At 34.7% G+C, this 12,081-nt stretch overlaps 2 protein-coding genes across 2 annotated transcripts; both read left to right on the top strand.

Annotated features, from left to right (window-relative positions):
* The first annotated feature begins 112 nt into the window (after nt 1–112).
* Nucleotides 113–1,831, top strand: LOC123229220 (probable inactive leucine-rich repeat receptor kinase XIAO). Its single transcript, XM_044654875.1, has one exon. It carries the CDS (start codon nt 527–529, stop codon nt 1,793–1,795), a length of 1,269 nt encoding a protein of 422 aa, XP_044510810.1. The 5' UTR covers nt 113–526; the 3' UTR covers nt 1,796–1,831.
* An 8,413-nt stretch (nt 1,832–10,244) lies between these two features.
* On the top strand, nt 10,245–11,957 carry LOC123229014 (B-box zinc finger protein 21-like). Its single transcript, XM_044654568.1, has 3 exons — nt 10,245–10,865; nt 10,935–11,366; nt 11,464–11,957. The coding sequence occupies exons 1-3, from the start codon at nt 10,680–10,682 to the stop codon at nt 11,734–11,736; spliced, it is 891 nt and encodes a 296-aa protein (XP_044510503.1). The 5' UTR covers nt 10,245–10,679; the 3' UTR covers nt 11,737–11,957.
* Nucleotides 11,958–12,081: the final 124 nt, after the last annotated feature.

The raw sequence follows: 12,081 nt of genomic DNA, 5'->3' as shown, positions 1-12,081 counted from the left end.
ACATGATGAGATATGAAGACAGATTCTGGCCTGGTCTGATATTAAAACATTGAATTATAAGAATTCAGAATGCAATTTCCAAACTTCTTGAGTATCTGAAATGGCCGGCTTGAATCATACATATTCTTGACTCTGGAATGTCTCACCTTCAACAGGAAATTGTTAATTCGAAAATAACAAAAGCCGAATGGTATTGAGCCTTTCTAGCCATTTTCAGCTCCTGTACCAGTTCCAGGCCTAGACCCAGACCCAGTCCAGTCTTGCTAATTAATCGCCGGCAAAATCATAGCCAGCCGAAATTCTTCTAGAAGCAAAAGAAGTACGGTACTGTCCAATCCCACATCTCAGATGGGCTCCTAATTAGACTTAATTTTTAATGCAAATCGGATGGTCACATCACGTGAAGCTTATGATGTATCTAAAGCGTCTTTTCACTCTTTGCAAGCAAAATCTTCCTTCACGGTGACAAATCTTCTATTTCCAGTTCCAAAATTTCCCAGAAACGAAAATCGGGTACGGCACAAGTATGTCGAAACACTCGGCTACACCACATTTCTTTTTACTTATGGTCACATTTTCTGCCTTGCTTTACGCTGTCTATTCAAGAACCCACCCAGGAGACTTGAAAGTCCTCAAAGATCTGAAAAAGGGGCTAGACCCCAGCTCCATAGCTGCTGGATCATGCTTGAGTTCATGGGACTTCTCATTGGACCCATGTGACTACCTCTTCAGTGAACACTTCACATGTGGGTTCAGGTGCGACAGAGTCGTCGCCGGCGCATTCCGAGTCACTGAGATCACTCTTGACCCGGTTGGATACTCGGGTTCTCTCACTTCTACCGACTGGAACCTTCCATACGCACAAAACTTAGATATTTCTGACAACTCCTTCTCTGGCTCAGTTCCCTGTTCACTCTCCAGGTTAACTCGTTTACATCGACTCAGTCTCTCCGGAAACTCCCTTTCAGGTGAAATACCTGATTCTCTTGGATCACTCTCTCATCTTGAAGAACTTTATCTCGACAAGAACCATTTTCAGGGACCGATACCGGTAAGTTTCAACGATTTGAAGAGCTTGAAACGACTAGAAATTCAACAAAACAACATTTCCGGCGAGTTTCCTTTTCTGGGTTCTCTCAAAAACTTGTATTTTCTTGATGCAAGTGATAATAACTTCACTGGAGAATTTCCCTCTGCATTGCCATCATCGCTTGTCGAGCTCTCGATTCGTAACAACAACTTGGAAGGATATCTCCCAGAGAATGTGAGAGACTTGAAGTACTTACAAGTTCTTGATCTCAGCCACAACAAGCTATCTGGTACTATTGTTTCAGTTCTGTTTGATCATCCTTCTTTACAACAACTCACTCTCTCCCACAACAACTTCACGTTTTTACAAGTTCCAAGTAACATGGGCTTAACTAGTAAGTTAATTGCTCTGGATTTAAGCTTTAACGAGCTCCGAGGTTTTTTACCAGCTTTCATGGCTTCAATGCCAAAGTTGTCAGCTCTTTCCTTGGAGCATAACAAGTTCACAGGAATGATACCATCACAGTATGCTTTGAAAGTAGCTGTTCCAGGGGGTAATGCGTCGTCGTTTGAGAGGTTGTTATTGGGTGGGAATTATTTGTTCGGACCCATACCTGGTGTTTTAATGGGCATGAAACCGGGTTATGCGAATGTGAGTTTAGTGGATAACTGTTTGTATAGGTGCCCTGACACTTTCTTCTTCTGTCAAGGTGGGAATCAGAAGTCTTTTGTTGATTGTAAGAGCTTTGCTCCTATGATTCCATAAACAAACTAATCTATAATTATATGATTATCATATGCTTAGTAGTTTTTGTTCCTGAGATGGAAAAAAGAACACAGGCCACCTAACCAGTACCAGAAGCAACAGCTTTGTTTTTAGCTGGATGACAAAGTGACTCTGATCTCATTTCGAAAAGTATGCGAGATTTATATGGTTTTAGATTTTCAATTACAATCACATGACCCTACCAGGGAGACAGTGCCATGTAAGCATCGGAACTCCAGAGTCCGGTGGTATGCTCCTATCAAATTCTTACTAATGTGAAAGAATAAGTTGGGTAAATCAAAGAATTCACTGCAAAGTGCAAGCCTGCAAACTTTTTCTTTAATAAAGTTGATACATACTGCTACCCAAACCCAGCCACTGGGTAATAACTACGACAAAGAATCGATTTCGATAATTTATTGTTTATAGATTTTATATATATAGTTAGGTAAAGATTGTCACAGCTTGATCACAGTCTCTCCGCTAGGATTTTTCACCAAATTCTTTTAAGGATCCTAGACTCTCCATCTTCTGTGTTAAAATTATTTTAGGAAATCCAGATCCCAAACAGTGCTATTTCTTGAAATAAAATTTATGATACGAATCTCGTTACCTATAAAGAATCATTTATGGCATATCAATAGCATTAAAAAATGTTTATGAACTTCCCCCGAGCTTGAAAGACAAGTACAGAAGTTCATGAACAAGAATTCATGAAGTTGCTTAAATTAAGTTTTGCACTCGTAGTCAGCGATATTTTTGAAATTGAGAAGCTTCTTCTTGGTGTGCCTCCATGTGCAATTCTCTTATTGCCTGCAGAAGGGATCCCTTTTCTGGTTGAGCTTGAGTTGATGGAGGATAAAGAACTGAAAAGTGCAGTAATAATAATAAAAACAAAAGACCCACATGGACTGACCTGACCTTAATTATGAACTACCTGCCCATCCATCTCTGCCTTCTTTTTTTAATTAAAAATTCAGTATTTTCAGTGAACACATTTTAGCTTTGAAATTCCCAACTCTCAGTCTTCGCCATGTGATTGCGGTGCTTCAATTATTACTGTGTTCACAGCAAGCTCCGAGTACATTTTACAATCACTATAAAAAGCGAAGATGGATGAAGTTTTGGTTGATAAATGATGAAATAAATAGAAACAACTTCAGTCCCTAACATAGTAAAAAACTTGACATACTAAACTTGAACCTTCCTTGTTTTTGACGCAACTGCAAGTGGTTTTTGGGCTGCGCTTCCCTGTCCTTAATGGACTTGCTATTGTTGTATTATCCTTATGTTTGGATTTAAACTGAGTAAGTCGAGTTTAAGGCTAAAATTAGACTTAATTTTATGATAAGTCAAGTTTGATTTGATTAAAACATTTGAATTTGAACCAATTCAAATCAAATTTAAATTTAAATTGTTTTTTAGTCTAATTTAAACCTCAATATTTGATCTCAAACTAATCTTTTGTGAATTCAAATTGATCTCAAGCTAAACTTTGTTTAAGCTCAATCCAAATTGAACCAGCCCAAATTAGACTTATCCTCACAAATTTTAGAGAAAGGGCAATTGTTTGAAAGGGTCATTGGAAAAGCTAACATCTGGTGAACGTTCATTTTCCATGAGAATTACAACAAGCCCTTGACTTTGAAAATTAGTTTTACATCCACAAAACATTCAACTACCTCGAAAACAAAAAGCGTGCGGATTCCAACTTAATTTCATTTTTGTTAACAATAAACTTATACGAATGATTTTTATATATAATTGTGTATATAAATAATGATATATCATTATACGATTAGATGTTATTTTATTTTTAATTTTTAATTATCTACTCATACAATAATACATCATTATTTATAAATAAAAATATATAAAAAGATTATACATATAAGACTACTCTCTTATTTATTTATACAATTGAATTGACATACCTTAGAGAAGGAGAGGGATAAAAACCCATTTAGAATATTACCTTAGTGCACTATCACTATGTATTCCAACAATAATATATATTATTGATAATGACATTTTGGACATCTTATTATAGCTATGAGGTGTGTAACATTATAGGTGAATCTTAAATTGATAAAACAATAAAAAGATATTAAATTTATATCCACATCTCATATAGTTAATTTGAAGATAATATAATATATCTGGTTAAGTAGATTATCAAATTTTAAGTTATCGTGAAACTTTTCCCAAGATATTATAAATGACTTTTAAGACTTGGTTGAGTTACAAAATTCCAAAGTAAAATTGTTATGTCTAAAAAAATAATATCTTAAAAATAGTTCGAGTTATATTTCCAAGATGTGACAAATTAATAACATCAAAATTACTTTACATATTCTCTTAAATAATGGTATATTATATTCTTTAATATGTTACAAATGATGTTTAAGTTAATTTGCGTGTTCTTTGACCCATCGTAGGGTGTATGCCCAATCCGCTCCCGGGAGGACATATTAATCCTATTCCCCAGCCCGTTCACAAAGTTTCACCCTGCACAGAAGCTCTCCTCTTTATCCAACCCACATGATCGTCCCTTCTACCATCACCACTTCCATGATCATAATCTCCTTACCCTGATTCCAAGTTTCAAGAACTGGGAGTTTCGGAAGAGAGCACCGTCTAGTAAAAGATAGTAGAATTTCACAAAGTTAACAAAATGTTTTGCTTATAAAATTTAGCGATAATTTTTTATTATTCGATTTCCCAGAAATGCACCAGTTTACAACTTTATATATCAGAAACTGGGTATCCATTTGCATCATAAGAAAGGTTGTGGTCCTAGCAAATTTAATTCTTGGGTGGATCTATAATCAGTGGCATTCCACCATTCATAACCAGCTAGCTTGGCCCATAACATTAAATGAATACCAAACTTACAGATCATTGCACTTGAGGTGCTTCTTTAAATGATTGATGTGCTTAAAAGAATTTTGGTTGAGTCATTAAGATGTTGACGCTTAGATGCCTTAACTTACATCAATTTTTTTCCGCATAGCTACAGTGAAGACTCAGATACATCAAGGCTTAGCCAGCTAAATGAATCTGAAACCGAAACAGCCCTTGACAAAGGGAAAAGACAGGTAGTTGTAGTGGGGAGGTCATTGTCTCTATAACCTCCAAGAGTAAAACACTTCCAGCGCATACTGTTGTATGTTCATTATTACTGTTGAAGATAATAAGATATTTTCCTAGTGTAACAGTTCAATTTGCTCTCCATTCCCTGTGACTGATGAGTCCTAGAATATTGTGTCGTTGATATGTCCTTGCAGACCCACGCTTTCTCCTACTCCCCATACTGTTCCAGATAGATAATCTCAGAATTGTCCCATATATATATATAGACACACATACACACACATATATACATACGTACGTACATATATACAGAGAAAAATTCTTTGAATATTCTCTGATCAAACCATGCATATATACACATCGATTGAAAAACACCGAAAATTGATTATCAAGGAACCGATGGAATTGGCTGAACATTTGGCTTACAGGAAAATTTTTATAACAAGTTTATCCGTATTAACTGTTAACACCTACTATATGGGTGGGATTAAGGCCTTAGTGATTGTGTCTGGGACAGTATTAGTTCTTGACTAAACCCCTCACTATTGATGTAAACACAATTAATTCATACACAAATTCCCACCTTGGTAAAAAGATGTTTAGCTAATCATATGTCTACTATTAACTAAAATATTCAAGTGGTTGAATTAGATAACTCAATATAGTCGGTACCTTATATTGACTGAATTAGTTGTATCATGTTTAATACAAAGGAGATACTATTGTTTTGGTGGCAAGTGGTGGTGTTAGATTCAACCTCTTTTAATATGTAATAATTTTGATGAAATATATATTCTCTTAATTGAACAGATCAGATATATAAGTTTCGTAAAACTTTTAAATATAGTATATTTTTAAATGACAACAATATTCTCTTATTTTAAGTATATGAATTAAAGAAGAGATATAATTAAGATCATTCGAATTTTACTTTAAGATATTTTGATATTTTATTTATGTAATGTCGAAACAAAAGATATTATCTAAATCTTAGAAGAAAGAATGTAATAACACTTAAATTTTGAAATAATTTTGATTGATTTATCACCTTTACGCACTCAAATGGCCACTTTCCCACATCAACAATGGAGTAATGGCTAGCTCATTAAAGTATTAAGGTTAATATTTTGGTGGTTGCATGTAAAGAACTGAGTTTATCAGAGACAGAATGAGCGAGAAACCTTAATGGAAGCTAGTGGAAGAAGACAAAAGAAGATGCAGATAATTGGACTTTTTCCACCATGGCTAGTAATCTAATCTAAATCACCACACCCACCATATTCTAAAATAAATGTTTGTGAGTTACAGGTGTCCGGTTTGTGTCATGTCATTGTTATTATATGAGCAATCAGAATTGTGGAATTATTATATTTCTGATCTTTTTCAATACGGAATCACTTAAAATAAATGCATAAACAAATCATGCAGAACTCCCAATAATCTCAATCACACCACTGCTGATGCCAGTTTGTGCCTGTGGACTCCACTCAGCACTTAGAGATTTTCTCGATTAAATTCACCATTATTGCACCTTGCCAAGCTGTCACTCTAAATTTTTTTCAACAGAAATATCCATTCTTTGCAACCCCAACAAGGATATAACCTTTTAATTAATATCCGATCTTAATCTGATAACTATTCCTGCAGAATTTCAGGGTATAAATACAGGGAAGTTGCATGATTCAACAGACAAAGGTTGGTGTGACTGAGCACAGTACAGTAGAGCTATGGGCCAGTGCATTGGAATCAAAGCATGCGCAAAAATTATTCGAGTCTTATCACATCACAGTGTGATGCCGATTTACAATGTTTTAGGTCATCATATGTGTTTTTTCTCCGTTCTTTCAAGATTCTCTTGTTGAACAATTATGTAACACAAACATCATTCAATAAAATCATGTCTCTTAAACTAGGAAAAAAGGGTTATTTGTCCTATAGTGTTAGCCAACACATCTTTGTCCCACCACTTGTTGATGATTATTGCATTAAATGGAGACTTGATCCAAATTTATAACATGTACGCTTATAAGAATTGTCAAAATATACTCTTAAGTTACAAAGTTAAAAAATAATACTATATCAAACTATAAATTTAAAATAAATAATATCACGATAATAATTTAAAGTAATAAATTAAGATGTCATAAATAGTATCAAAGTAATTTTATACATCTTTTTCGATAATGATAAAATAAATCTCAATAAAAACTTATTATAAGTTTTAAAGCACGAGATAGATATTAAATATAAATACGTTTAACTAATATGTTATAAATGATATAAGAGCTATTGTATATATCCTTTTAAACAATGATAAGACAAACCTCAACGAAAATATTAAGTCTAACATCAATAAAACATGAAAAAAAATATTACGTATAAACACCTCACATGATTTTAGGATACTATAAGCTTCGGATGATTATAGAAAATTGGTTAAATAATTCCTCACCTTACATATTGTAGGTCCAAAATAACCATAGGTCTAACTATTCGGGCAGGTGTTTCAACTATTTTTTATTTGTGAAAATACCAATTTGCTACAATAATTGGAATCTTTTCATCCATAACTTGCTTATGATTTAGGCAAACATAAATTATGCAATCTGGCATTTCAAAAGAATAAAAGATCTTGTGTATTCGGAGATGTTGACCAAGTAACCCGGGCAAAGATCTCAATTTGCGCCTTTGAGCATCAAATTGTTTAAAAGCTTGATAGTCAACACTTTTAATGCCAAGTACCGACCAATTTTTTTTTTTTTTTTCAAACTTTCCAAATTTGCATGGTGGATGGTGCTGCCTGGCCAATTTTAAGATGGGTAAAATAATATAAGATCTCTGGAATGTAAAATTGAAGATAAGTAGACGTATCTATTGGAAAGTACAACTATTGAAGCACAGATACATAAATATATGAACAAATCATGCTAGAGATGCTAATAGACTTGTCAATAAGTTTTAACGAACCAAATTTGATTTGTTCAAAATTTGTCTCGTAAAAAGAATTTAGAATTGAGATTTGGGTTATTTTCTGTTTGGACTTCGATCATCATTTTTTTTTTAGTTTTAGGCCTATTTAAGGGATCTATTCAATAACTTAAAAAATCTATAAAAACATTATTATAACATGTTGTAAATTTGAAAATCTAGTAAATACATCCATCAACAATAAATTTTTAGACCCTATAACTTAATAAATAAATTTTTTGTCAAACCCGTCCAAGAATTGAATTTTGTTCGAGTTAAAATTAAAATTTTTAGGCTGAATAATTGGGTCTTAGACTTGTCTAACCCAATTAACATACATAAATGTATGAGTATCCAATATTACTTAGAGGTGATAAAACAACAATGACTACTTTTACCCAAAATCAAATGTGTAATGTACTCAGGAAGGCCAAGGACTTATTCCCACTAAAGTTTTAATTCATTTCCAAACACTTAACTATAGGGTTTTAAAAACCGAAATACTTATCCATCATCCAACTTTAATTAAAAGTTACTATTAATTGTAAGAGTAAAATCATCATTTTACTATTAATATTAAAATAAATAAAATTATATTTCATTTTTCTTTCTTAGTTTAAAAAACTAACAATTTTCTTTCATTCAAAAGTTTGAAAACTTGTATTTTTCCCCTTGTTAAGGTTTTATTTTTTTCATTTGGGCTCTTTGGCGACCAATTGGTTCTGGCCATCGGCCTGTTTTTTGTGCATCTTCCTCCTCGGTGGTTTCTCGGCATGAAAACCACCTGAAATATGGTTGAAACGATCGGACAATATCACATAGATTTGTGTATCATCTAGCCGTTTGTGTGTCCACATTGCACAGATTTGTGTGACATCATCTTACCATTTTAACTGAATTTTGGGAGGTTTTCAAGCTAGGGAATCATCAGGGAGAGAGATGCATAGAAGGTTGGTTGACAGTTAAAACCAACTGGTCATCGAAAAGCCCAAATGAAAAAATCAAACCCTAATAGGGAAAAAATGTAAGTTTTCAAACTTTTAGAAGGAATTATTAATTTTTTTAAACTAAGAAAGAAAAATGAGATGTTATTTTATTTATTTTAATATTAATAGTAAAATGACATTTTTTTTTATATCTAATTAAAAAATTTAACTGAAATTGAATGATGGGTGGGTAGTTAAGTTTTTTTTGAAACCCTATTGGTGGGTGTTTGGGAATAGACTAAATCTTGGGTGAGAATAAGTCCTTTAGTCTACTCAGTAACCAAAACTTACCAGTCAAGCTATTAAGCCAATATACCACAATAATACTTTTGAATTTTTAATATCTAGGAAGCCAGTGGTTTCCTTAGCATTTAGAATCAACCACCATATCTTTCCCAATAAGGATGGCACATGGGACGTCAATGATTGAGCCTTCCTGCTTGGAATATGCCATATCTCAATTATAGAAAGATCAAATGAACAGCAAGAATCTGCAATCTCTAGAAAATAAGAACTTTCAAACAAGTGAATAAGCAAAACGAAAAATAAAGCACTGATAGCACTACCTGAAATTAAGGATAAAATTTGACACAGACTGGCTGGCTGCCCATAAGCTGACGGGACTCTCTCCATTATGACGCAACAGCACCCCACAGCTAGAGTCTTCCACTGTTAGCCTCCTAGCCCTTGCCTTTTTCAGATAAAGAATTGCTTGAACCGTGCTTTAAAGCCTCCCATGCTCCCCATTAGCACAGGGAGATTGGTCCCATTTCCCCAATTACGAAGAGTCATGAAGATATGCGTGACCTTTGCCCTTTCGAAGAGACCACGATATTGACTGATTTGAGCTTTCTCCTTCCTGCAAAATCATCTTTACTTTAAGTTTCCATTTATATTCCTTATAAATGAAAAAAATTGAAGAACCCAAATCTTGTTAGTAAAGAAACTGTTAACTGAAAAGAAATGGCTGTACAAAACCCGATTACAGAAACTCCTATGAAGTCAAAGCTCGTCTGTCTATGGCTTTCATTGATTTCCAGCGTGGACTCCAGGCAGGTGGTCGCGATTTAGATAGGAATTAGCTATAGATTTGATTTAGCAACTAACAACCAGCAAGGCCAGAATGGTCCCAAATGCAAATTATAGAAGTTAACATTCAGCCAATAGGCATATAGATATATGCATATTTTATATATGTTTGGTTTCAAAGCTAGATGGGAACTCTGACTCTTCATCTTTAAAGATTCTGCTAACGTTCAGAGTATCTTAACAGTGTCAAGGAATGCTGTATGCTGTATGCTGTCTCTTAACAGTGTCAAGATCTTAACAGTGTCTTTAAAGATTAGCTATATGTTTGGTTTCAAGGAATGCTGTAAATCCAACGACACAGCAACAGCATAGACGCAGTTGAAGTTAACAGGAAACTTATCTTGTGTTGGCGAAAATTCTCACTGTGCCCCGAGGATTTAAGAAGTTGCCAATTTTCTGATAAGATAAAACTAGCAACCCATCCCAGAGTGTCCCTCGCCATACTGATGTTAAATTAAGAACGTGAAAATTGGAGCTTTTTTGATCTCACTGTTATCATTTTCATTACTTCATTCTCGAAACTTTGACATTTTACACTAGTAACATGATTCTCTTATAACCCTTCCGTTTCTTTTCTTCGAGGTGTCAGCCCACCTACTTTCTTTCTTTCTTTCTTTCTCTCTCTCTCTCTCTCTCTCTCTCTCTAGATACTCTTCTTTCTTTATGTAGAAATTAAGCTTTGTAGAAGAAAAGTGACCCCTGTAGCGATTAAATTGGATTGAAGAAAAAGGAAGAAAGAAGATAAACAGATGAAGATCCAGTGCGACGTGTGTAACAAAGATGAGGCTTCGGTGTTCTGCACGGCGGACGAGGCTGCTCTTTGTGACGCGTGCGACCACCGTGTCCACCACGCCAACAAGCTTGCCTCTAAGCACCAGCGCTTCTCGCTCCTCCACCCTTCCTCTAAAGAGTTCCCTCTATGTGACGTTTGTCAGGTATTCGCTTTCACTTCCTTGATTGCAAAATTATTGCCGATGATTTTGATGGCTTGTTTGTTTTATTAGGAGAAGAGGGCCTTCTTGTTTTGTCAACAAGACCGAGCCATTCTGTGCAGAGATTGTGATGTGCCAATTCATACAGCCAACGAGCACACAAAGAAGCATAATAGGTTTCTTCTCACAGGGGTCAAACTCTCTGCAACTTCTACTCTTTACACATCCGCTGTAACCAACGGTTGTGATTCTGTTCCTGATGCCAAGTCTCAGAAATCTTACACCAAGAAACCAGTCTCTGTTACTCCACTGAATTCAAATCCATCTTCCAATTCCAAGATTTCAAATACAATAACCACTGTAATGAATAATAGTGGGAATAATTTGATTGTGAATGAAAGTGGTGGCTCAACAAGTAGCATATCGGAATACTTACAGATGCTCCCTGGCTGGCATGTTGAGGACTTTCTTGATTCTTCTCTAGACAACTTTGGTTTCTGTAAGGTTTGCATTATCAGATCCCATCTTTTGTGTTAAAAAAAAAAAAAAATTACTATGTTTTGATTTGAGCTAAATCTTTTTCCATGTTGATTTGTTGCAGAGTAATGGTGGTATGCTGCCCTTTTCGGACGATGATTTTGGATGCAATCTGGGTTCTTTGTCATCTGAAAGTAATGGAATTTGGGTCCCTCAAGCTCCAACACCTCTGCATCCTTCTCTCTTTTCTTCACAAATTGGAGGACAAATTAGTTTCAAGGAGACAAAGGAGGTTACCACCATGAAAACCAACAACAGTAGGTGGAAAGACGATGTCTTCGCAGTTCCACAAATCAGTCCTCCTCCTGCGGCTGGTTCAAAGAGATCTAGACCATAACTATTAACATTTTTAAATCATCAAGATCTCAAATCAATCATGAACATGTTCTTATGTTTTGATTTGAATTTCTTTTTTTTTTTTCCTTTTCTTTTAGTCTGTCTCATGGTGGTCCAAATCCTACTGGATTCTGTTTCATCATTTTGTTTCATCAGTTTCTTGTACTTGCAACCAGCAAACGTCTTTGTACATATTAAGAAGATCTGCAAAACCCTTTTCAATATCAGTTTCAAACGAATGAAAATCATATAAATCTTGCCTCAAAATTAATCATGGCAAAGTTGACTGAATACGTAATTATCAAGAACACTTTTGGCTAACTGTTACAGGGTAATGATTGAGATT

This window comes from Mangifera indica, chromosome 11 (assembly GCF_011075055.1).
Source record: "Mangifera indica cultivar Alphonso chromosome 11, CATAS_Mindica_2.1, whole genome shotgun sequence".
Taxonomy (NCBI): domain Eukaryota; kingdom Viridiplantae; phylum Streptophyta; class Magnoliopsida; order Sapindales; family Anacardiaceae; genus Mangifera; species Mangifera indica.
The sequence above is the reverse complement of the archived record's forward strand: the minus strand, read 5'-3'. Positions and strand labels throughout refer to the sequence as shown.